The sequence below is a fragment of the Rhinopithecus roxellana genome, chromosome 10 (assembly GCF_007565055.1).
Source record: "Rhinopithecus roxellana isolate Shanxi Qingling chromosome 10, ASM756505v1, whole genome shotgun sequence".
In the NCBI taxonomy this organism is placed as follows: Eukaryota; Metazoa; Chordata; class Mammalia; order Primates; family Cercopithecidae; genus Rhinopithecus; species Rhinopithecus roxellana.
In genome coordinates, this window is record NC_044558.1 from 107697091 (window position 1) to 107722869 (window position 25779).

The following is a 25779-nucleotide window of genomic DNA, read 5'->3' on the forward strand; positions in this document are numbered from 1 at the left end:
CTTTGTCCTGTTCTGCCTTTGACTAGCGCTTTTTAATCAGTTGTGCATATCACAATCACCTGAGAAATATTCTTTGGAAATACAAAGATTCAGAAACTTGCATCAGAAATTCTAATTCATTGAAGCTAGATAGGCTTGGGTATCTGTAATTTACAAAAATGGTTGATTCTGTACAAATTTGTATTTTAAATAAGGATTCTGGAGCACAGTCAGTGTTGAGAACCACTTGTGTCAATTGGATATGGTTAGTATTTTTCTGTTGACCTGGAGGAAAGAGTAGCAGGCACAAGCTGTAAGAGGTACTTGTATTTAGAGACAATTGTATTTTTTTTAGAGACAATTGTATTTTTCCTTCTTTCCAGCTTGCCTTGTAGTTTAGGAGTTGCCTCTGGGAAGAAGGTAATGACACAGCCATCACCCCTACGACCCCCAGCAGTATGGCTCGTTCATAATACTACCCCGTCAAGTGTCACTTAGCTCCCTTTTTCTCTATAGGGAGAATAGTTCATTCCAATAATGAATCTTCATTATCTTGACACCTCGGCAAAAGGATCATTGTCTAACTATTTAATCAAGGTTAAGTTTAGCTGTTTCTGTGGGATTTATATTTTGTGTTTGATTTATGTCTAATGTTTAAAGTATAAAATTAAACTAAATATAAAAATTATCAAAGTAATATCATGTTTCAGAAAATATATAAATTGGAGGAAAAAATGGACCCATTATCTACCTGTTATCTTACCATTTTGTCATCCAAATCCTACTGCTGTTCTTATTTAGGGGTGTTTTCTTCCAGACTTTTTCATATGTATTTTTATATTTTATTTAAAATACTATATTTTAGTATCTTGCTTCTCTTTCCACTTGCTTTTTTTGGTCATACATTGTCATGTAAAATATGAAATTCATTTGAGTGTTAATCTTTTTTTTTTTTTTTTTTAACATCAAGACTAAGTCATTTTAGGAGTCAACCCCTGCCACTCTCTGTCTGATCTTGGGCAAAGTTATTTAATGTCTCTGCATCTCCATTTCCTGTGAAGCAAAATGATAATAGTAATCCCATATCATAGAGTTGTGCATATTAGAAAATATCTGTAAATTCCCTAACAGTACTTAGCAGTAGGAACTGTTCAATTAATGGTGGTTAAAATAATTAATAATGAATAATATTTTAGTCTTAATTGTCTCAGTAAACTAGCTAAGGTTACTTGTACTCTTTAAAGATTAAACCTAAGTATATTTGTAAACTTTGATTTCATGTTTTAAAACTTGAATCATTACATTCTTATTTAGAAAAGTATTTTTTTGCTACATTGATGTAAAAGAATGCCTTTTAAACAGGCTCATTTTTCTCCTCGGCAGGTCTCCTGGTACTGCATTTTGGGTTGCAAAGCAGAAGGAAGTTATGGAAAAGTACGGCTAAACAATAATCATCTCCCAAATTCAGGAGAAGCGGTACGTCAAATTAAATGTCAGGAAATCTTACTGAAGCCTTATTAATGATAATTACATTTTTTAATGAAGTCATTGTTTTGGTGAATCTCTCTAAGTTCCACTTGAATCATAACTAAAATCCAACAGTGAAAGAAAAAGTTTTTTTTTTTTTAAATAGAAGGTTTACTTAATTGTATTTTAAAAGTCATGTTATTTTAATTTTCCATGTATAACTTGAAATATGTTTTTCTTAATAGATACCAGCTGATGGTAAAAGCATTTTTGAAGTGAAAGGTTTGGAAACCAATGAAAAGTATGTATTTGCAGTTGCTGCCTATTCTAACAGTGGAAAGCTTGTCGGTGGTGCTATTGGGGAGACAACTAAACCAATTCTGGTTTATCCACCTCTTTCTACTATTACTGCTCGGATGTTCCTGACACAGGTAGAATAGATTTCTGCTATTTTTTTCCACTGTGTTTTTTTCCATTAAGCAGTTATGAAGTAATTTCTGATAGAAATAAAAATCACAGCAGATATTCTACAGCTCCTATAACACATATTTTCCATCGCTACAGTTTTGTCTCATAAAATATGAATCATTCCTTCTCTTCTTAGTAAATTTGCTTTTTGACAATAACATTTTTTCCCTGGATTACAAATGTAACACATATATATTAATTTTAGAAATGCTGGAAAATACTGAAATGCATAAAGAGGAAAATAAATGTTATCTGTTATCCTATCATCCAGAGTAGCAGAGTTCTTCCCCTGGGGCAATTTTGTCAATGTCTGGAGAAATTTTCAGTTGTCACTAACTAGAGGGGTGCTAGTTGCATCTAGTGAGTAGAGGCCAGGGAGGCTGATAAACACCCTGCAATGTACAGGATAGCCCCCATAGCAAATAATTATCCAGCATAAAATGTCAGTGGTGTCAAGACTGAGAAACCCTATTCCAGAGATATCCTTTTATTTTTGTGTATCTATCTGCCTATCTATTTATCTAGCTAATTAGTGTGTATATATATATATGCACACGTGTATATGAATTTATGTACAATGTATAATTTAAATCATAGTATACATATTATTTTACATCCTGATATTTTCACTTAACATATAATTGACATTTCTCTATTCCATTAAGTATTCTTCCAAAACATAATTTTTAATGGTTCCATGGTATTGAATCTTATGGATATATAATAGTTTGCTAAACATCTGGATACTTTCCAGTCTTTTGCTGTTATAAACAAAGCTATGATGCTCAACTTTGTTAGTAAATCTTTACCTACGTCCATGATTACTTTCTTAGGGTAAATTTATAAAAGTAAAACTTCTGGATCAGTAGAGGCAGAGAGACCTGAGTTCAAATTCCAGCTCTTCACACTAGCCACGTGATAGTGGACAAGTAATTTTCATCTGTGAAGCAGGAGTAGCAGTAGTAGCTACTTCCCAGAGGTATAATGAGTATTAAATGGAATTATGCCTGGCAAATATTTAATGGTAGCAGTTATTGCACAGTAGGCACTGAATAAATAGTATTGTTTTTAGTTAGGGATATGCTCATGAATTAATGTTTTTTGTCGAAATAGTTGTTGCCTGACTTAAAACATGTCCCCAGTGAAGAGGATGCTAGGAAGAGTGACTCATTGACCTAGGTCTCAAGTATCTAATTTTAAGCCTATTGTTGGCTGTAGGCTGATGGCTTTTCTAAATTTTGTCATATTTCTATTCTATTTTTCTTTTAATAGTTGATTAATATTATAAGCTAAGATCTTAGTGGCATTTTATGTCGTATTTTTCAAAGAAAATTAAATTGAGAGAATTACTGGGATTTGTCTAGTGTTGGTTTAGCGTGTCATACTGGCTCATGGTTTTCTGATGTTTTGATATCTTTGGAATCTAATATATTCCCTAATTTGCAATGATGGAGTTATTGTGAGGAACTGAATATTTCATCAAGGCCTAATTTTTCTCCAGGGAGTGGTTTGACTCTTGGGCTTAATTTGGCAGAACTTTCATTGAAAGTTAATAAAACTAAGTCAGAGCTATACTGCTGGGATAATGAGAAGTGTCATGAAGTAATGACCTGTGTTTCTTTACTGACACTATATTTGCAGTTCTGTAGTTTATTTATGATAGTTTATGCGTATTCTGTCTCATAATGTTAAGTGGCTAAAGCAAAGCTTTCTCACTTATTAAACCCCCTTAATTTACAACTTAAATGTAAGCTTTTAAGTTTCAACAAGTTAATGTACCTCTATTTTGTAAGTGCAATCTAATTTTCATGAGAGTGGCTAGTTTCTAGTTTCAGGACAGTTCTTTTTCTTTAAAACATATTATTATAAATATTTGATAGTAAAGCATGGAGACATTCCACTAAGTGCCTGTGATTAACTTGGCTTTTGGGACTTTAGGTTGTACTTTTTACTCAGCAATATTCTGTAAATATTAATACAATCAAGTGAATCTGTACTAGGCTTTCCCTAAATGTAGGAGGCTATTAGTTTAGTGTATCTGGAAATTTTTTTTGAGGAAACTTTTTGAATTATATATTTTCTGTGTCTATTTTCTCTTCTTTTTAGACTATTTCTTTTTATTCCTCCTTGTTAAGTAGAAAATGACTAGATAATATGATATAAATGTAGAAGAGTAGAAATCTGTGAGCAAGATTCTGATCTTGACCTTGGAGACTGATTTTAGGCAAATTGTTTGGTCTCAATTTTCCTATCTGTAAAATGGATGTAAGATAAAACGCCATATTCTAGTGAATTGTTGAACTACCAGATCAAGTAGTGAGTGGGCACAATGGCTTACTGAGATAAGGAAAGGAGGAATATCATTTATTTAAAAACTACTGTGTACCAGGCACTTAAAATTTATTATTCCACTTATTATAATAACTCCATGAGGTGGTATGATTACTTTTATTTTATAGTTGAGGGAACAGATTAATTTAATCCTTCCTCTGCCAAACCCACTGTATCCCTAAAAGGTTGTCTCAGGGAGGTTAAGAAATGTACCCAAGGTTGCTCAGGTAGCAGATGTCAAGCCTGACACTTGGCTCATGCCTTTCGACTGCTCTGTCCAGGTTCCAGGAAGTCACATACTGGACACCTAACATGTACCAAGTCTTCTAGAGCCTGCATCTCTCCAATCTGTTAAGTGACCCTCTTCTCCTTAGAGAGCTCCTCTTCTCTTTAACCCTCTTCCCTCCCTTTCACTGTCTTTACTTCTTCCTCTCTCAATTTCCTTTTTATTCTCTCCCTGTGTTGGTGTTAATCAGCAGGTCTTCATGATCTGTGTTGGCAGTAGAGTTTGATGTTGGAACATGAATGCTTTGTCAGCAATCACGATGGTGGCAGGTGAAGGGAAAATGAAGTTCACACGACTCCCACTTTGTATGTGAATTCATTAAAACCCATTATTAATCAAAATCCCTTTTATTAATAATGATTTGTCTTTTGTCTATTTTATTTTTTATTCAGATAAAAAAAATAGGCTCAGCATGGTGGCTCAACGCCTGTAATCCCAGCACGTCAGGAAGCTGAGGGAGGCAGATTGCTTGAGCTCAGGAGTTCAAGACCAGCCTGGGCAACATGGTGAAACCCTGTCTCTATTAAAAATACGAAAATTAGCCAGACATGGTGGCATGCACCTGTAATCCCAGCTACTTAGGAGGCTGAGGCGGGAGGATTACTTGGGCCCAGGAGGTGGAGGTTGCAGTGAGCCAAGATCATGCCACTGCATTTCAGCCTGGGTGACAGAGCGAGACCCTGTCTTAAAAACAACAACAGCAACAGCAACAAAAAGAGTTTTAACTCTTCTTTTCCCTCTCATCCTCTAACTGAATATTACCACTCTTTCCACTCATCTATTTATGGATGAATCATTTAGTCAATGTTTATCTTGTACCAGGTTATATGCTAGATGTCATCACTTCATCCTTTGAAATATGTTTTTTTTTTTTTTAATCAATCTCATTACGATGACAGTAATACTTGTTTAGATAATTCTGACTTATGGTTTCAGTTAAAACCCTGATTGCAAGTCATGGAACCAGCTCAGCTTGGGGTAATGCAGCTAGGCCCTGGGAATGCAGCAGAGTCCAGGCAGCTCTAGGTCTCATACTTCTGGTTCTTCCTATATGTCTGCTTTCTTGTATTTTTCTCTAAACATTGGCTTTCATTACTTCTCCATCTTTGGAGGAAAGATGGCAGTTCCTGAGTTTTTATATATCACTCAATTTCAGCTATAAATGGAGATCAGCTCACTGGCCTCTAATTGTGGCTCCAAACTCCTGGGAAAGAGAATGTGATTGGCTCACCTAGCATAATAAAGAGTGTGATCCCTCCTTTTTTTTTTTTTTTTTTTTTTTTTGAGATGGTTTTACTTTGTTGCCAAGGCTGGAATGCCCTGATCTCATTTTTGGTGTTTAACAACTGACTTGTGACTTGTTTTTATTTTTTATTGACTTGTTTTTATTATTTATTTATTTTTCTTTGAGATGGAGTCTCACTCTGTTGCCCAGGCTGGAGTGCAGTGGTGTGATTGTGGCTCACTGCACCCTCTGCCTCCTGAGTTCAAGCGGTTCTGCCTCAGCCTCCTTTGTGGCTGGGATTATAGGCATGTGCCGTCACACCTGGCTAATTTTTGTATTTTTAGAAGAGATAGATTTCATCATGTTGGTTGAAAACCTCAGGGCTTTTGCTCTAGCTGTTCCTTCTGCAAATGCTCTTACCCCAGAGATCCATTCCATCATCTTTAAGTTTCTGCTTAAATCTCACCTTCCTTGATCACCCTATTTAATGTTGTAATCTATCTTCCATTCCCCCACTTCACAGACCTAAGGCTGGTCTCGAACTCCTGACCTCAGGTGATCTGCCCACATTGGCCTCCCAAAATGCTGGGATTACAGGCATGAGTCACAGTGCCTGGCTGTGACTTGCCCTTCTTTTTGCCTTTGGCCCCACATCTGGGCAGGATGATAAGAAGGCCTATGAGCTCACCTTCTCATTTTGTGACAGCAGGAAATTTAAACCTTCCAGTCAGCATGGACTTTCCCCAGTCCTATCTCTCAACTTCTATGAAGGCCCAACCTGCTTTCTCCCTCTGCTTTGCCCAAGCCAGTCCAGACAGGCTTGTGCCTGTTAAGCTTTCCCAAGAAGTCCCTTGTGTGAGTAATATACTTTCTCTCAAATTTTCCTGCTGTGTGGAGTGTCATCAATCTTAACATGAGAATGTAACTTTGGATGGGGGCCCATCTTGCTTTGCAGCGGAGTCTCTAAAACACCCAACTTGAGTCAGGCACTCACTCTGGCCCTGTCAACCCTGTTATAGTCTAGTACAACTGCTGGGTGTCCTTCTCTATGGGTGGAGGGATATTATCAGCAAAAGAGGATTTTTAAATTAATTTGACACAGTATCTGAGGGCTTACTCTGTGCCAGGCGTTGCCCAGGTTAGTGACTCTAAAACTTGAGTGCACATAGGAATGACTTGGAGTACTGGTTAAGTAGATTGCTGGGTCCCACTGCCAGAGTTTATGATTCACTAGACCTGAGTTTGGGTCTGGGAATTTGCGTTTCTTAACAAGTTCCTGGGTGATGCTGATGGCCCAGGGACCATGCTATGAGAACTGCTGTTCCAAGCAACATGAACAGAATGCCATGGTAGGAGACAGGTAATAAACAATGACCACAGTAAACAAGTGAATTATCTAGTATTTCAGAAGATAATGCTATGGAAAAACCAAGTGGAGTATGTAAAACGAATTAGAAATGTGAAGTGGGTGAATGGAAGGTAGATTACAATACTAAATAGGGTGATCAAGGAAGGTGAGATTTAAGCAGAGACTTGAAGGAGATGAGGGAATGGCTCTCTGGGAGAAGAGCATTTGCAGAAGGAACAGCTAGAGCAAAAGCCCTAAGGTTTTCAAAAGTGTACCTGGTATGCTTGATAAACAGCAGGAGGCTTGTGTGGCTGGGGCAGAGGGACCCAGGGGAGCTAAGAGGTGACTGGGTAGATGGAGAGCAGATCATGAAAAGACTTCCAGGGCATTACAGGGACTTTGGCTTTTGACTTGAGTGAAGTGGACAGTGATTGGACAGTTTGGAGTAGTGGTATGATGTAATGTGACTCTTGTTTTTAAAGGTTCACCCTGGCTGCTACATTGGAAATAGACCATAAGTGGGTAGAGTGGCAGCACCATCCACTACTGTAACCCAGTGAGAAGTGAAGGTGGCTTGGTCAGTGTGGTAGTAGTTGATGTGGTGAGAAGTAGTCAGTGTCTGGACATTTTTGAAGGAGGAGCTAACAGGAGTCCGTAAAGAGAAAAATAAAAGATGACCCTAAGGTGTTATCTGACCAACTGAAAGGACAGAGTTGACATCAACTGAGTTAGGGAAGGCTGTGGGTGGTGGAGGTTCGGGGGAATGGGAGATCAGTTCAGTTCGAGGCATGTTGAGGTAAGGTGTTTAGTGTATATGGAGAGAATTGTTGAGTAGTCAGTTAGATGTATAAATCTGGAATTTGGGGAAGGGGTCTGGGCAGGAGAGGGATTTGAAGGTGATAAAACTATGGGACTAAGTGGTATCAATAAGAAATGAAGGTAGACAGAAAAGAGGAGCAGTTCAAAGAGTGAACCCTCGGGCATACCAATATAAAGAGGTCGAGGAAAAGAAGTAAAAGGAAAACCAAGAGTGGAGTTCGGGAAGCCAAGCCAAGGTCAGGCATCAAAGAGGATGTACTTTGTACATCTACTGTACTTCATTATTTCATTCGTCTTTTAGTGTTTCTTTCTCATTTTAATTCAGCCCCTCTAAAATCTGTTCTGCACATCATTACCAGGACCAGATTAACCATTTCTGAACATGCTTATATCATGGCACTCCTTTGTTAAAGAAACCTCACAAAACCTCATGATTTTATAAACCTTAGTTTTATCACGGTATCTTTTCTTGTTTTGCACTGTTAACTGATTGAACAGATAACATTATTTTAAAAAGGATACTTTTTACAAGAAAAGAACAGTTAATTATAGTTGCACCAACACTCTTACACATCATCTGTTATTGCTTTCCATGATAAACCTTAATAATTATATATTTTAATTATATATATTTATATTTCAGTGACCACTTAGTACAGCTGTGTCATTTGATTAATGTAGCCCAGAAAAGCGACTCATTTACCACTCTAAGACTTGGCCTCACTATTTTACTGACTGTCAGGCTCTGTACAAATTATTCTACTTTTCAATGTTCTAGTTTCCTCATTCACAAATAGGGATGGCAATAGAGCTCACTTTGTAGAACTTTGATGAAGAATAAATACAGCAATACACATAAAGTGCTTAGTCCAGTACTTGACAGCTTTAAAATCTTCCACCTGATTTTCAAGGCCTTCTGAAATCATGTCCCACTTGAACTTGTCCAATCATATTACCCACTTGTTTTTTTTTTTTTTTTCATTTTTTTTCATCTCAGACATTGCAGGGATGAAATGTCTACTTTTTTTTTTTTTTTTTCCAAACTCTGACCTGCCTCTCCAGTCTCTCCTAAATGTACTTTAGAGTCATTTCCATTACTGGACCTTTTGCAGATTCTGTTTTAACTGTGCCAATCAGAATCTTATCTCTGCCTTAGGGTTCAGCTCAAGCCCTGCAGTCTTCCTTGAAGTCTTCATATCTCCTTTTCTAAAGCCTCTGCAATTATTATGTTATTCTTTGTAGTTTTTCTGTGATGTTATGGGTTTTATGCCTTTAACCTAATTCCAGTTTCATAGAGTCGGATACCATCTCTATCTAAACTTTGAAGAGTCTATCTCTACAGTGCCTAACACAGACTAGAAACTTCATAAAAGCTTACTGGTTGGAGATCATGAGTATTCATTGGCAGATTTGAAAAATTCTGGCACTCTAAGTTATTCCCTGGAGTGGAGAATATTCTAGTAACTTGTCATTCACTTACTTCATTCCATGAATGCATTTATACTTTATACCTTAGCTGTTTCCATAAAGGATTTGAAGCAGTGTAGAACTCATTTGCTGAGATTTTGTATTGTTATTTGCATATTTAAATGGAGTGCTTTTTAGGAACGTCTTTAAAGAAATATATTCTACCATAAAAAATAGGTAAGTCAGTTTTTTTCTTTTGAGCTTCTAGGCTTCACAAAATTATTTATTTTGTCCAATGTTAAATTTGTTAAACTTAAAACATATCTTGTCTTCTTGGGAAGTTTCTCTGTTTTATTCTGTACTCTTTTCAGCTCATGAACTTTTTGTTGCACAAAGCTCTGAAAGTGTCAGTCAGAACCAGAAAAGAATAAAGTATTTTTCATATATTGGGCTTGGGAAATCTGATTGTTTCTCTTGGAACAGATTGTTCATTATAACAGTATCTGTAATAAATGGAGTGCACTGCCGAGATAGATGGAAATGAAATTAATTTGGCTCAGATGTGATCTTTGTTTTGCTTATGAGGATTTGAAACAACCTTACAGAGTTTCAAATTTCCATGCAATTTAGAAATAAAAGAGTTTTCAAAAATGTGTCTTGTCTCCCTTGCCAGTAGCCATTACCTGACTATGGTACTATAGAACAGAACAGCAAATGTGAATAATTGTATCTGAAATGAGTGTGTGATCACACCTTATAAAATGCTGTCATATATTGTATATTTTAAGAATTATTGTTTAAAACATTCATTCACAAATAAAACTATTACATAAATATATGCTTTTTGTTATAGGTTGCCTATCAAGTTGGTAACTATGAATTGGCTAAGAAAGTTTTCTCACCAGTTTGGGATTATTTTGTTGCTTCGCCACTTCAGGATGAACAATCTGTTATTTGTTTAAGCAATATAATTACTATTACACAGAGAAGGTAATTAGAAATATCCTTCTAAAATACTAATTTGCTTATTGAAAATATAGATGCTGGATGTGAAGCCTAGAATTATTTTTTATATCATGTTCAGATAGTCCATATAAAATGATTTCTAATAACTATTGTAATAAAAGTATACATTGCAAGGTCTCATGTGCTTGTTAGAAACTTTCTTTCTTTCTTTCTTTTTTTTAATACTCACTCACTCTGTCGCCCAGGCTGGAGTGCAGTCGCATGATCTTGGCTCACTGCAACCTCCGCCTCCTGGGCTGAGGAGATTCTCATGCCTCAGCCTCCCGAGTAGCTGGGATTACAGGTGTGCACCATCACGCCCTGCTGATTTTTGTATTTTTAGTAGAGATGGGGTTTTGCCATGTTGGCCAGGCTGGTCTCGAACTCCTGGCCTCAAGTGATCTGCCCACCTGAGCCTCCCAAAGTGCCGAGATTACAGGCATAAGCCACCGTGCCTGGCCGACAAACTTTCTTTCTAGAGTCAGCAAAAACACTGGAGGCCTAAGGTTGAAGGTTATGAAATAAAAATACCAACTACAAACCAAAGTAATATCAGTTATATCCTAAAACACAAATATGCATTGGGAACTTTTGTACCAGAGAAAGGTCAAATTGGGGTTAAGGTTATGGTCTGACAGGTTGACTGTTAGGTTAAGAAGGCTTTTCCTTTGCTAGAAGAGGCTCCCAGGGTTACACCATTGGCAACTGCAAATAGGCCAGTAGAAGCCATATAGAATTACTATCATTTGTCTTTACTGCCATTTTCCTTAAAAGAACAAAGTTTTGAAGCAGGCTCAGAAATGAGCTTTAGTGTAATTTCAGTCGGTCTCAGTAACAAATTCAAAAGCAACAAGAATCTCCCTCACCTGGCTGTTAATGCCTGAAAGTTTTAAAATAAGGAGACAAAACCCTTCATTCCTCAATCAAAAATAATGAGCTTATATATGCAAATATTGATTCAGGCAAGGCATTGATAATTCCATTCAATTAAACAAATGCAGACTTAGCATTTTCTATGTACAAGGATGCTATGTGCTATGGGGGGATGGATTTCAGAGGCATTTTAAAGGAGGAAGAGACAGGACTTAGATATGTGACTTGTGGGGTAACAGAGAAAGTGAAAAGTGGGATTTCTAGTGTTAACTGACTGGGAAGTCTGTGACATTTACTAAGGGGATATGAGAGATAGAACAAGTTCTTGGAGGAAGATAATTAATTTGATTGAGAATATTTTGAGTTTGGTTTTCCAGCAGGACGCCTTTGTGAATATGAGATGCCAGTAGGTTTATTTATCTAGTGCTGACACTCAAGAGAGCATCAAGGCTAGAGATATAGATTTAGAAATTGTCCATTGAGTTCATCATCAATGTCTTGAAAATGAATGATATCTCCCAGGAAACGACTGTTTAACAGAAAAGACAGAAGGCCAGAATTGAACCCTAGGCATTGCTTAATATTTAGGGAGCAGAAGTAGAAGATGGAACCAAGGAAAGATATTGAAAAGAAGCTGTCCAGAAAATGAAAGTCCAAGAAAGTGCATTGCTAGGGAAAGTGAAAGTATCACCAAAGAGGGACTGACCAGCGATATTAAATATCAGCACCAGGTCAGGCAGAGCAGCTGCTCAATAAAATGCCACAGAGAGGGTTGAGTAGAACACAAATGAAGAAGTGTTGGCAATTAGGAGGCCATTGGTAAATTCCAGAGAGCCACTTTTGTAGCATGAGAGGCCAGAAACCATTTTGCAATTGGCTAAGGAAGAAAAGGAAATGAAACATCCGAACAAGCAAAGACTACTCATGTGAAGTATGGTGGTAAAGAGGAGGAGAGCAGGCAGAAGCTTAGTGGGGAGGCAGGCTGAAGGAAAGAATTGTGGAGTGTGGAGAGAAGGCAGCCAGTAGAGAGGGAGACACTGAAGAAGAAAATGTAGGTGATGATAACACTATGGTGGTAGAGCCTGGTGGACATAAGAGCTCATGGGTGGAAAGAACAAAGGATTTAGAAATATTTTTTTGTGGGGGAATGTGAACAAGGAGACATCAGGGATAAATGGAAGTGTTGTTGAGATGCAGTAATGACTCAGTTGATGTAATTGAACATGAATTTGTACTGAAGCCCAGCTCCTTGGTGCTAAAGACCCCATTTGATTCATCTTTATACCCGAGGGTCTAGAACAGTGTCTTGTACATAGTAGGCATTCAGCAATTGCTAGCATGAATGAAAGAATGAGTGAGCAAAATCAGTAAGTGATTGTTGTCAGAGAGAGAGAAAAATTGGACAGTTGACATCTATGCAAGGTCAGGCAAATTGATTATTGCACAAAATAAGGAGGTGACAGAACCTAACCTGCTAGAAAGATTATTATTGAAAAGACTGACCAGTGTCTGAGCTAGGTAGAGAAGGAAATGGAGCCAGGGGGTGACAACTTGTACTAATTGCGCGTGTCAAGGTGCTGAAGGTCAAAGAGCAAGTTTAGTATGAGTCACAATCGTGGGAGACCTAAAATCTTTCTGGTAAAGATCATTTTAAAGTTTAACATGGTGGTGAAAGGGATCATCTTCCAGTGTGAATTAATGATATCAGCGCTTTCCTGTTTTATAGGGATGGGGGCATAGCGAGTAGTTAAGCCCAAAGCTTAAGAGGGAGGGTTTGTCACCAAGGAAGGCTAAGGGCAAGGGGTGGAATACTGGACACAGGGAAGACTTTGCATATTTCACAGCTTTGCCAATGGTTGGCTCTGTCAACTGCAATTTAGAAAAGATAATTAGAAATCATCCAAGAGTTATTAAGATTCTCTTTTTAAGCAAGGCTGAGCTTGCTGTAAATGACCCTCATTTTCAGGAAATGCATTAATTGAAACATTGGACCTATTTCTCAACCTTCTGAACATCTATAGTGATTTTGTTATCTTGATAAAAAATAACTTTATGTATTAGAACCCCCAAAAATTGCCACTAATTAATTTTATGTATCTGTGACATAATATTTCAGTAGTTTAATTTTCTTAGTTGTGAACTTGTCTGTGCAAGAGTAGCTATTCTAAATATTTTTGTTGCTTTTTTGGGATCATTGTGTAGATACTGAAAACAAATCAATGTAAAAAGACAAGTTGACCTGCTAAATCATTTTATATTTATACCTGCCATTTATTTCATATTGCAGATTACATTCAGATATTTTGGCAGAGACTTCTTCAATCCTATTGTACCTTTTTCTTAGAAATATTTTTGTAATAAGTGACATCAAAATTAAAGAAGAAAATCTTTTCTGTGATAATATTAAAGGCAATGAGATTTTCCCATCTCAACAAGTAAGTGAATTAAAGTGACTAAAAACATGTCAGATTCACTGTATTATTTTCTTGATGTTTTAAGGTCATGTTTTTTGAGTGATTGCGTAGCTTGTTTGGTGAATGGACTGAAAGGACATTGTCTGATTATGCAACTTTATGTGATATTTCATGTAAGTTTCACAGACCGGAGTTTCATGCTTTTTCTCTTCTTTTCAATTTATTTCTTTCCCCCCTGTATACGAAAATACTATATATTTCAGACATTCAAAAATATATAATATATAAAGTGAAACCCATTGTAATCTTGTTACCTCTAAGAATATAACAATTTTGCTTTCATATGATTTCTCTAAGAACATATACCTAGACAAATCTGTTATTATTATTTAGGAAAATGGGATTATGATCTACTTGCTATTCTGCAACTTGCCTTTTTAACACTTTTATAGTATATCTTGCACATATTTTCATGCTGGTATGTATCAATCTGTCACTTTTTTTTTCAATTATAATATTGTCTTCATGGAGGCAGGAATGTAACCTATCTCCTATTGATAGGTTCTCAGTGTGGTTATGAACATTGCTGTATGTACATCTGCAACTGTATAATGCTCTTGCATTTAGTAATGATCCTACATTATTTTTTTTCATTCCTTCTCAAAGTTCACTTTCTCTCTTTCCTTCTTTAGGTATGGAGGCTTTAGCTGTCTATGTTTTTTACAGTTGCTATTTCCTACCCATCCATTAACTAATTAATTAACCAAGACATTGTTACTTGGGACTATGCCAGTTTCTGGGGATATAAAAGTGAAAAAAATGATTCTTTGCCCAAGACAAGTTCACTGTCCTGTAGAGCCCAAGTACTCACAACCATCATCAACCTGTTCCTACTAAATTGCCTTCAGCTTCTTCTTTCAGCATATTCAATCTGAAAACAAAGACAATTTTCAAGTACTTCAATGAATTCCAGAATGCTAGACTACCATTTTAGTAAAAACTGACTATATAGAAATTTCTGGTTACCACTCAGTTTCTTTGTACATAATCTTGAATGTGCGTGTGTGTGTGTGTGTGTGTGTGTGTGTGTGTGTATATATATATAATGAAATCTTTCCCAGGAAAGGAAAAAGAGGAGTAAGAAAGGATTACTATTCTTTTTAAGTGGCATTTACTCTCAAAACCTTAATGTTACATTTTACTATCATTTAAATTTAAGTAGCAAAAGTATAATTAGCAGAAGCAGAATAGGAGGTTAGCTTGGTTTACTGAAAATTTACCGTTTTCTTTCAAATCAAAAAAGGAAATGAGAACCTGTTAATCAAATGGGGGCAATATTATAGAGATTTTATATATTTTAATTGTTATTATAATTTATATTTTTGAAAACTAGATTTTTTAAAATATAAAAATATAGCCAACTTTTTAGCTTATCGATAAAAAAACTGGCTTCTTTCATGGTACTTGTATTGTTTTATGAAAAATTCTGAAGTTTAATTCTAAGATCGTGCTATCTATAGGTAGCATTATTGGAGAGTTAGAGTTGTTTCTGAATTTAGATTTTTCTAAAATACAAAAACTCATGTTATTTTTAGCCAGAAGGATCACATTTTCTACCCTTTCTTCTTTTTAGAGACACATAAGCTAAGCACCTATGTTGAATCTGAGTAACAATGCCTGTTTCTTTACAGGTTGCCAGACTGATTGAATGTGAGAGAGTATTAGTGGCATTGGAACTTAGCAACTTCCTAAATGATTGCAGCTATACGCTTCAAGCTGTGACTCAGTGTTATGGCCTTCTTGCTCCCATAATCTATCACAATATTGTTTTGGTACCTGTTGTACAGGTAAGGGTATTCCTCTCCCCAAGAGAAGGGAATCTTTATAACAGCAACTTAACAATTCATTTTAGAAAAGAAAAGCCATGTATCTCTTATAAAGGGCAAATAGGTCAGGAACCAGTATTATGAAATTTTAGGAGTTAACTGAAAAACACTTTAATAAATTCTATGTCTGGGAAAATATAGATAAGGACACAAAATGGGTTTCTCTGAAAATATTTGTCCTTGTTCCTGTCCATATTTAAATATTGGCAATTTACCTTTCTAGAGTTTTAAAGTTATTTTAATTTTTATGTTCTTGTAGTATCAGAAACAACAATATTTATTCAAGGGATGTTGTTAAATCCATCATCTGGGGAAAAATATGGTGGAAGACCCAAGACAAAATACCGGGTGTGTTGGTGATGGAGGAGTTAGGATTTATGGAAAAAGAGCAGCTGAGACCTGGCTGAAGGGATTGTAGAGTTTTTCATGTTTCTTAACTTATCACCATGGATTTAGTGGCTTGAAAGGACACTTATTTACGATCTCATAGTTTCTGTGGGTTAAGAGGTTGGACATAGGTTAGCTGAGTCTTCTGTTTAGGGTCTTATGAGGTTGAAATCAAAGTGTTGGCCAGGGCTGTGATTTCCTCTGAGGCTTGAGGTCCTTTTCTGAGTTCACTGTTATTGAGAGAATTCATTTCCTTGAGGTTTTACATAGGAGGTCCTTAGCTCCTAAAGGCCAACTACTAATTCTGTGCCGCATGACCTTTCCACATCATGGCACTTTGCCTTTTCAAGGCTGTAGGAGAGTCTCCTCCAGTATGCTGTGAGGAGCCTTATCTAGGGTAATGCAATCACGAGACTGATGAGCTCATCACATTCAGGAGCCCCGTTCACACTCAAGGGGAAGGAATCATACAGGGCATGTACACCATGGGGAAGAATCCTGGGGACCATCTTAGAATTCGGCTTACTACAGGGAAGTAATGAGAGATGTAAGATTTTGCTGCTGAGACTTGCAGAAAGTTATCGCCATCATTGTCACTGTCATCGTCAGCATCATGATCATCATCACTGAGACAATTTTTGTCATTCTAGAAGATGTGAGTGAACTCATACACAGTCCAAAAATTTTTAGTACTCGATTGAGAAAACTAACTAGACAGCTCGAGTAACTTAAAAAAGATTCACCTTGGAGGGACTCTACGGAGCATAAGTGTGTCTCCTTCTCCTACATTCCCCACAGCTGCTGGAGATCTGCCTCCAGAGTCCAAAATCTAGACTCATAGTTGACAGCCTTCTGGGTCAGTTGTAAATAGATGGAGCCGTTTTCTCAAGTGTGGAGTATGGTTCCTCCAAAAGCCAAAGGTGCTGACCTGGCATGGTCTTTCTTTTTAAAGGTGAGAGATGCCAGATGTCAGACCTACTTTGGAGGGGGTATCCCAGCCTCCCCCAGATATTTAATGTGGCAGCCCTCTGAATCATCATTGGGTCTATTTGTACCCATTGGAAGGTGTTTATCAAGGTCTTCAATGTACTTGGCATTTCTTGATCATTAAGTCTGATCAACATAATGTCATTGATATAGTGGCCCAATGTTTTGTTTTGAGGAATGTCCAGAAAGTTTATGTCCTTTCACATAAAATTGTGTCAGATTTTATAAGAACATTCATTGTCTTGGGACAAGACTTGAAATGCATACTTTTATCTGTCCAGTGTTAATGGGAACTAGGATAGAAAAGAAAACATTAGCTATATCAATGCATACCTTTTAATGTGTGTTAGCTTAGCAAAGATACCACATTGGGAACAGCAGCCGCTCAATTGACTGAGTTTACAGTATCCACTGTTACTTTCTAGAATCCCACTGATTCAGGATACCTTTGGCTACAGAATGGATTATAGCTATGGGAAGTCTTAGGAAAGAAGTCTCTAATTGAATTGTGTTGTTTGGAATTAGAAAAGATGAGTAGAACAGAAGGGAGTTTCCAGAAATAGGCCTCAATATATATGAGAATGTAATATGTGACAGAGTTGCCATTCCCATTCAGTGGAAAGAGAATGGACATTTTTACTAAATGATGGTAAAATGCCTGGATATTCACCTGAGAGAAAATCGAGTTTGACTCCTATTTGTACCATATACAAAATGTCCCGATTTATCAAAGACTTAAGTGTAAAATAAAGCAAAAACTTTAGGAAAAAAATATCTCAGGAGATGACATATGCAGTCCAGGGTTTGGGGGGAAACATTTCTAACCAAGACTGAACTTCTAACAGCAACAAAGAACCTATGTGTAACAAAAAGTACTATAACAAAGATAGAAGAACATTTATAGATTTGGAAAAAAAGCATCTCCAAATGTGACAGAGGGCAAATATATATACATGTATAACAAAAAGTCTTGCAAACTGACAATAACCTAATAGAAAAATAGGCACAGGATATGAATAAGCAGTTCACAGGAGAGCAAATTCAGATGAGTGAGAAATATATGAAAAGATGCTCAAATTCTGAATATTCATAGAAATTCACATTAAATTAACAATGGAATATCACTGGCAGGATTGAAAAGATTTGCTGGTGAAGATGTGGGACAATTGCATTCTCATTCATACATGGGGGGAATATGAATTGTTACAAGCATTTGAATTTTGGTAAAGTAATTTTAAATTAAATTAAATCTCATTTTAAACAAGATTAAAAACAAATATACTTGATGTGGTAGTCCCTCGGTTAGTAATTTATCCTATAGAATAAAATTTTAATAAAATTAAAAATACATTTATCTGACACAGCAATTCTTCTGTTAGTAATTTATCCTATAGAATAAAACCTCCAGTTGACATAATGTCACTCCTAGTTCCACCTCTTGGTTCCTGGACCTGCGGAACCTACTGGGACACAGTGCTACATACTGTCATTGGTTTAGAATGTATACTGTGTTCTGGAGGTTGGTATCTCATCTTCACTGGGTATCATCTCAAAGCCAGCATCTTGATTGCTAATCATAGTTGGCAACTGAGCATGTAAAAGGGTATTTACTGTGACATTCTTGGTGTCGGCAAAAAAGCTGGTGACAAAGAGAAGTAACAGTACTCCCAGATTGTACAACCATGAAAATATGCACCATGAAGTCCTGGAAAAGGCTGAGTAAATTATGCCTGATCCACACCAAATAATATTATGCAACCATTAGAAACAATGAATTAGAGCTATACCTGTAGACTTAGAACATTTCTCACCAGACATGGTTGTCCAAAAACCATGTCTTATGAGAAATGTTCACAACCAAAGGCATGGTTGAAGGAAAAAATACATGATTCCTAAAAGTATATGCAAATCCCATTTTGTAAAACAGCAACCCTCCTGTATATTTTTATACACATATATGTATTTATATTTATATGAGCCTTGGGAAAACTCCAAAACTACTAGGGTGTTCACATGATTTAGGGATATGATATGGTAGTGTGGGAGAGGGTGATTAGGGTGGGGAGGAATTTAAAAAGTCTTAGAGATGAGTGTACTGTAACAATAGTAACAGTATTGTTAGAATGAGAGCTTGAAGCAATTAATGTGCCCCCAAAGAACTAACATTCATATATTAATTTGTCCTTTGGGTTAATCTAAATGATGAATAGATTGATGCAATCTCAGCGCTACTTTTGAAAAGCTAAACTTACTCGTCTAGCTCTTGATCAAATTTAAGATCATATAATATGAAGCAAGGAGAATAGGAAGTAAACACCAATATTAATTGATTTCCTGAGGTATAAATGTTTGGTTTTAATTTTAAAGAAACTATTATTTCAAGTACCTGGAATCACTATGTAAGATTTAATATGCCATGTAATCTTCCATCTGCTTTTTCAAGGTCCTTCTATACCTGGATGTGATAGTTTCTCAAATACATACAACATTCTGACTATATCTTTTAAGATATTTATCAAAATATGCTTTGTTTTATAGTCATTTGTGTTTTTATTTTATTCTTTCCACTAATTTTCAAGTTGCTGTAGATGAAGGACTAATCCCAAAATTGAATGTATCAACTTTATCTAAGTGTACTTTCCTTTATACCTAATAAACAATTTATCAATAATTATTGATAATAATAAAATTTTATGTCTTAAAGGTTGCATGATTTGAATGGAACATTTTGTAATGAAATGAGTAAGGATGACATTTTAAAACAGAAATCATTGTGGTTCTAATTTTTAGATCCTAATAAAGTGTATAGTGGTTTTGCAAGGACTACCAAATGTTGTCTGCTCGAAGAAACATACTGCGAGCTTTGAAAGTATACAGCACATGATAGCTTGTTGTATCTTCTACATAACAAAGGTATTTATCTCATTCTTTATCTAGTATTATAAAATTTAGGAGCAATGATGATTTGGAAAGTCTACTTTTAATCACAATAAGAACTATTTTAAAAATAGCACCCCAAAAGCATTTTTAGATCAAAAGCAAATGTAGAGGTTAAACATTATAGAATAGCAATCTGTTGTTGAACTTTTTGATGAAACTTTAGTTCACAAACTAGAAATAGCATTTGTGTATATATATAATTTTTTAATTATTATACTTTAAGTTCCAGGATACATGTGCACAACGTGCAGGTTTGTTACATAGGTATACATGTGCCATGTTGGTTTGCTGCACCCATCAACTCGTCATTTACATTAGATATTTCTCCTAATGCTATCCCTCCCATCACACCAGGAGGCCCCGATGTGTGATGTTCCCCTTCCTGTGTCAATGTGTTCTCATTGTTCAACTCCCACTTATGAGTGAGACCATGTGGTGTTTGGTTTTCTGTCCTTGTGATATTTTGCTGAGAATGATGGTTTCCAGCTTCATACACGTCCCTGCAAAGGACATGAACTCATCTTTTTTTATGGCTGCATAGTATTCCATGGTGTATATGTGCCACATTTTCTTTATCCAGTCTATTATTGATGGACATTTGGGTTGGTTCCAAGTCTTTGCTATTGTGAATAGTGCTGCAATAACCATACATGTGCATGTGACTTTATAGTAGAATGATTTCTAATCCTTTGGGTATATACCCAGTATTGGGATCGCTGGGTCAAGTGGTATTTCTAGTTCTATATCCTTGAGGAATTGTCACACTGTCTTCCACAATGGTTGAACTAATTTACACTCCCACCAACAGTGTAAAAGCATTCTATTTCTCCACATCCTCTCCAGCATCTGTTGTTTCCTGACTTTTTAATGATCGTCATTCTAACTGGTGTGAGGTAGTATCTCATTGTGGTTTTGATTTGCATTTCTCTGATGACCAGTGATGATGAGCATTTTTTCATATGTCTGTTGGCTGCATAAATGTCTTCTTTTGAGAAGTGTCTGTTCATATCCTTTGCCCACTGTTTGATGGGGTTGTTTTTTTCTTGTAAAGTTGTTTAAGTTCTTTGTAGATTCTAGATATTAGCCCTTTGTCAGATGGATAGATTGCAAAAATTTTCTCCCATTCTGTATGTTGCATGTTCACTCTGATGATAGTTTCTTTTGCTGTGCAGAAGGTCTTTAGTTTAATTAGATCCCATTTGTCTATTTTGGCTTTTGTTGCCATTGCTTTTAGTGTTTTAGACATGAAGTATTTGCCCATGCCTGTGTCCAGAATGGTATTGCCAGGTTTTCTTCTAGGGTTTTTATGGTTTTAGGTCTTACATTTAAGTCTTTTATTGAGTTAATTTTTGTGTAAGGTGTAAGGAAGGGATCCAGTTTCAGCTTTCTGCATATGGCTAGCCAGTTTTCCCAGAACCACTTATTAAATAGGGAATCTTTTCCCCATTGCTTATTTTTGTCAGGTTTGTCAAAGATCAGATGGTTGTAGATGTGTGGTGTTATTTCTGAGTCCATTGGTCTATGTATCTGTTTTGGTACTGGTACCAGTACCATGCTGTTTTGGTTACTGTAGCCTTGTAGTATAGTTTGAAGTCAGGTAGTGTGATGCCTCCAGCTTTGTTCTTTTTGCTTAGGATTGTCTTGGGTATGTGGGCTCTCTTTTGGTTTCATATAAAACTTCTTCCAATTCTGTGAAGAAAGTCATTGGTAGCTTGATGGGGATGGCATTGAATCTATAAATTACCTTGGGCAGTATGGCCATTTTCACAATGTTGATTCTTCCTAGTCCATGAGCATGGAATGTTCTTCCATTTGTTTGTATCCTCTTTTATTTCATTGAGCAGTGGTATATAGTTATTTCTTGTCTTCTAGTTTTTTAATTTGTTTTCTCCTGCTTCTCTAATTCTTTTGATTGTGATGTCAGGGTATCAATTTTAGATGTTTCCTGCTTTCTCCTGTGGGCATTTAGTACTATAAATTTCCCTCTAAACATGGCTTTAGCTGTGTCCCAGAGATTCTGGTACATTGTGTCCTTTTTGTCATTGTTTTCAATGAACTTATTTATTTCTGCCTTCATTTTGTTACTTACCCAGCAGTCATTCCGGAGCAGGTGACTGTTTCCATGTAGTTGTGCGGTTTTGAGTGAGTTTCTTAATCCTGAGTTCTAATTTGATTGCACTGTTGTCTGAGAGACAGTTTGTTGTGATTTCTGTTCTTTTACATTTGCTGAGGAGTGTTTTACTTCCAGTTATGTGGTCAATTTTAGAATAAGTACGATGTGGTGCTGAGAAGAATGTATATTCTCTTGATTTGGAGTGGAGAGTTCTGTAGATGTCTATTAGATCTGCATGGTCCAGAGATGAATTCAAGTCCTTGATATTCTTGTTAATTTTCTCTCTCATTGATCTGTCTAATATTGACAGTTGGGCGTTACAGTCTCCCATCATTATTGTGTGGGAGTCTAAGTCTCTTTGTAGGTCTCTAAGAACTTGCTTTATGAATCTGGGTGCTCCTGTATTGGGTGCATGTATATTTAGGATAGTTAGCTCATTTTGTTGAACTGATCCCTTTACCATTATGTAATGGCCTTCTTTGTCTCTTTTGATCTTTGTTGGTCTAAAGTCAGTTTTATCAGAGACCAGGATTGCAACCCTTGCTGTTTTTTTTTTTTTTTTTTTTTTTTTTTTTTTTTTGCTTTCCGTTTGCTTGGTAGATCTTCCTCCATCCCTTTATTTTGAGACTATGTGTGTCTTTGCATGTAAGATGGGTCTCCTGAATACAGCACACCAATGGGTCTTGACCCTTTATCCAATTTACCAGTCTGTGTCTTTTAATTGGGGCACTTAGCCCATTTACATTTAAGGTTAATATTGTTATGTGTGAATTTGATCCTGCATTATAATGCTAGCTGGTTATTTCACCCATTATTTGATGCACTTTCTTCATAGCATCAATGGTTTTTACAATTTGGCATGTTTTTGCAGTGGCTGGTGGCGGTTGTTCCTTTCCATGTTTAGTGCTTCCTTCAGGAGCTCTTGTAAGGGAAGTCTAGTGGTGACAAAATCTCTCAGCATTTGCTTGTCTGTAAAGGATTTTATTTCTCCTTCACTTATGAATCTTAGTTTGGCTGGATATGAAATTCTGGGTTGAAAATTCTTTTCTTTAAGAATGTTGAATATTGTCCCCCACTCTCTTCTGACTTATAGGGTTTCTGTCGAGAGATCCGTTGTTAGTCTGATGGGCTTCCTTTTGTCAGTAACCCAACCTTTCTTTCTGGCTGCTCTTAACATTTTTTCCTTCGTTTCAACCTTGGTGAATCTGACAATTATGTGTCTTGGGGAGACACTCCTTCTCGAGGAGTGTCTTTGTGGTGTTCTCTGTATTTCCTGAATTTGAATGTTGGCTTCCCTTGCTAGGTTGGGGAAGTTATCCTGGATAATATCCTGAAGAGTATTTTCTAACTTGGTTCCATTCTCCCCGTCACTTTCAGGTACACCAACCAAATGTAGATTTGGTCTTTTCACATAGTCCCATATTTCTCAGGGGATTTGTTCATTTCTTTTCATTCTTTTTTCTTTAATCTTGTCTTCTTGCTTTATTTCATTACTTTGATTTTCAATCACTGATATCCTTTCTTCCACTTGATTGAATTGGCTATTGAAGCTTGTTTATGCTTCACGAAGTTCTTGTACTGTGGTTTTCAGTTCTGTCAGGTCATTTAAGGTCTTCTCTATACTGTTTATTCTAGTTAGCTATTTGTCAAACCTTTTTTCAAGGTTTTTAGCTTCCATGTGGGGGTTAGAACCTACTCCTTTAGCTTGGAGAAGTTTGTTATTACTGACCTTCTGAAGCCTACTTCTGTCAACTCATCAAACTCATTCTCTGTCCAGTTTTGTTCCCTTGCTGGAGAGGAGTTGTGTTCCTTTGGAGAAGAGGCATTCTGTTTTTTGGAATTTTTAGCACTTCTGCTCTGTTTTCTCCCCATCTTTGTGGTTTTATCTAACTTTGCTCTTTGATGTTGGTGACCTACAAATGGGGTTTTGGTGTGGACATCCTTTTTGTTGATGTTGATGCTATTCCTTTCTATTTGTTAGTTTTCCTTCTAACAGGCCCCTCAGCTGCAGTTCTGTTGGAGTTCGCTGGAGGTCCACTCTGGACCCTGTTTGCCCGGGTATCACCAGCAGAGGCTGCAGAACAGCAAATATTGCTGCCTGATCCTTCCCCTGGAAGCTTTGTTCCAGAGGGGCACCTGCCTCTATGAGGTGTCTGTTGGACCCTACTGGCAGGAGGTGTCTCCCAGTCAGGTTACACGGGGGTCAGGGACCCACTTGAGGAGGCAGTCTGTCCATTATCGGAGCTCAATCGCCTTGCTGGGAGACCCACTGCTCTCTTCAGAGCTGTCAGGCAGGGATATTTAAGTCTGCTGAAGCTGTCTGCTGCCTTTTGTTCTGCTATGTCCTGCCCCCAGAGGTGGAATCTAGAGAGGCAGTAGGCCTTGCTGAGCTGCGGTGGGCTCCTCCCAGTTCGAGCTTCCCTGCCACTTTGTTTACACTGTGAGCATAGAACCACCTACTCAAGCCTCAGCAATGGCTGATGCTCTTCTGCCCGCCAAGCTCTAGCATCCCAGGTTGATCTCAGACTGCTGCGCTAGCAGCGAACAAGGCTCCCTGGGCATGGGACCTGCCAAACCAGACACGGGAGGGAATATCCTGCCTGGTCTGCCTGTTGTGAAGACTGTGGGAAAAGCACAGTACTTGAGCAGAAGTGTACCGTTCCTCCAGGTGTAGTCACTCATGGTTTCCCTTGGCTAGGAAAGGGAAATCCACCAACCCCTCATGCTTTCTGGGTGAGGCAATGCCCTCCCTTGCTTCAGCTTGCCCTCCATGGGCTGCACCCACTATCCAACCAGTCCCAGTGAGATGAACCAGGTACCTCAGTTGGAAATGCAGCAGTCACCTGTCTTCTATGTCAGTCTCGCTCGGAGCTGTAGACTGGAGCTGTTCCTATTCGGCCATCTTGGAAGTGACTGCATTTGTATATTTTATAGGCATTATATATGGTCACACAGAACATATTTGTTTCAAAACCCTAAAACATTAATTATATATTTATTATACTGCAGTAAACCTGCATATCATCTTATCAGGTTGTGATTTCAGTGGAACCTGCAGGCAGACTTTAAGTATCTTAACCCAGCCATTGAGATAGTGGGGCTTAGAAGATATCAAGAAACCAAACAGCCAGATTATAAGTGAAGAGTCAGTGACTAATGGAGGGGTGTGTTAATCTCATGACATTAGAATGTAAACAATGATGTTAGGCCTGAAGGAAAGGGCTGACTAGGCAGAGTCTAAGGATGATTCTGAGATTGGTATGCAGGACCCCGAACTCAACAAAGGACTAACTGGAGAGGTGAATTCAGACTGTGCCAGTCGAGTGCTGTGTCTGGATATCTAAACCTGGGAGAAGACATAGGCAAGAGTATGGTCAGGGTAGAAACAGAATTTTCATTTTTGTTTTATTCCTTCATTCAATATATATTTACAATTACTTATTTGTGTCAGGCACTGGTTTGGGTTCTTGACATATGCACGAAGAATTAAAGAGAACTCCTTAGTAATTGTAGGAGGAGAAGAATGAATAATGAATGACACCCAGGTTTCTAGCTTAGGTGATGAATGGATGGTGGTGACAAAACAGGGATACAGGAAGATGACCACTAAGGGATGGGATGATTGGGGCAGGCTTCACTCTGGGGATGAGACTTAGGTATGCTCTGAGCAGGAGTTACCAACTCAAATGCCTCCTGAGACCAAGCAGGTAAAATAATTGGTGAATTGGTTGAATGTAAGACAAGGTTTGTCGGGTCCTGAGACAAACTAGAGATTAGGTATACCTACCTGTAGGCATTCTTTATTTAAAAAGAAACCAACATTGTCTCACAGAGCTTGTGATTT

General features: G+C 37.3%; 1 protein-coding gene across 2 annotated transcripts in view; it reads left to right on the forward strand.

The window, feature by feature from the left end:
- The window catches only part of CFAP54 (cilia and flagella associated protein 54), a 380731-nt gene that overhangs the window by 86795 nt on the left and 268157 nt on the right, over window positions 1-25779 (forward strand). For both annotated transcript variants that reach the window (XM_030939210.1, XM_030939211.1), the window contains exons 21-26: window positions 1363-1455; window positions 1692-1877; window positions 10184-10320; window positions 13496-13643; window positions 15314-15469; window positions 19673-19795. In XM_030939210.1, the coding sequence (XP_030795070.1) occupies window positions 1363-1455; window positions 1692-1877; window positions 10184-10320; window positions 13496-13643; window positions 15314-15469; window positions 19673-19795 (843 nt within the window). The remainder of the gene's footprint in view (window positions 1-1362; window positions 1456-1691; window positions 1878-10183; window positions 10321-13495; window positions 13644-15313; window positions 15470-19672; window positions 19796-25779) is intronic.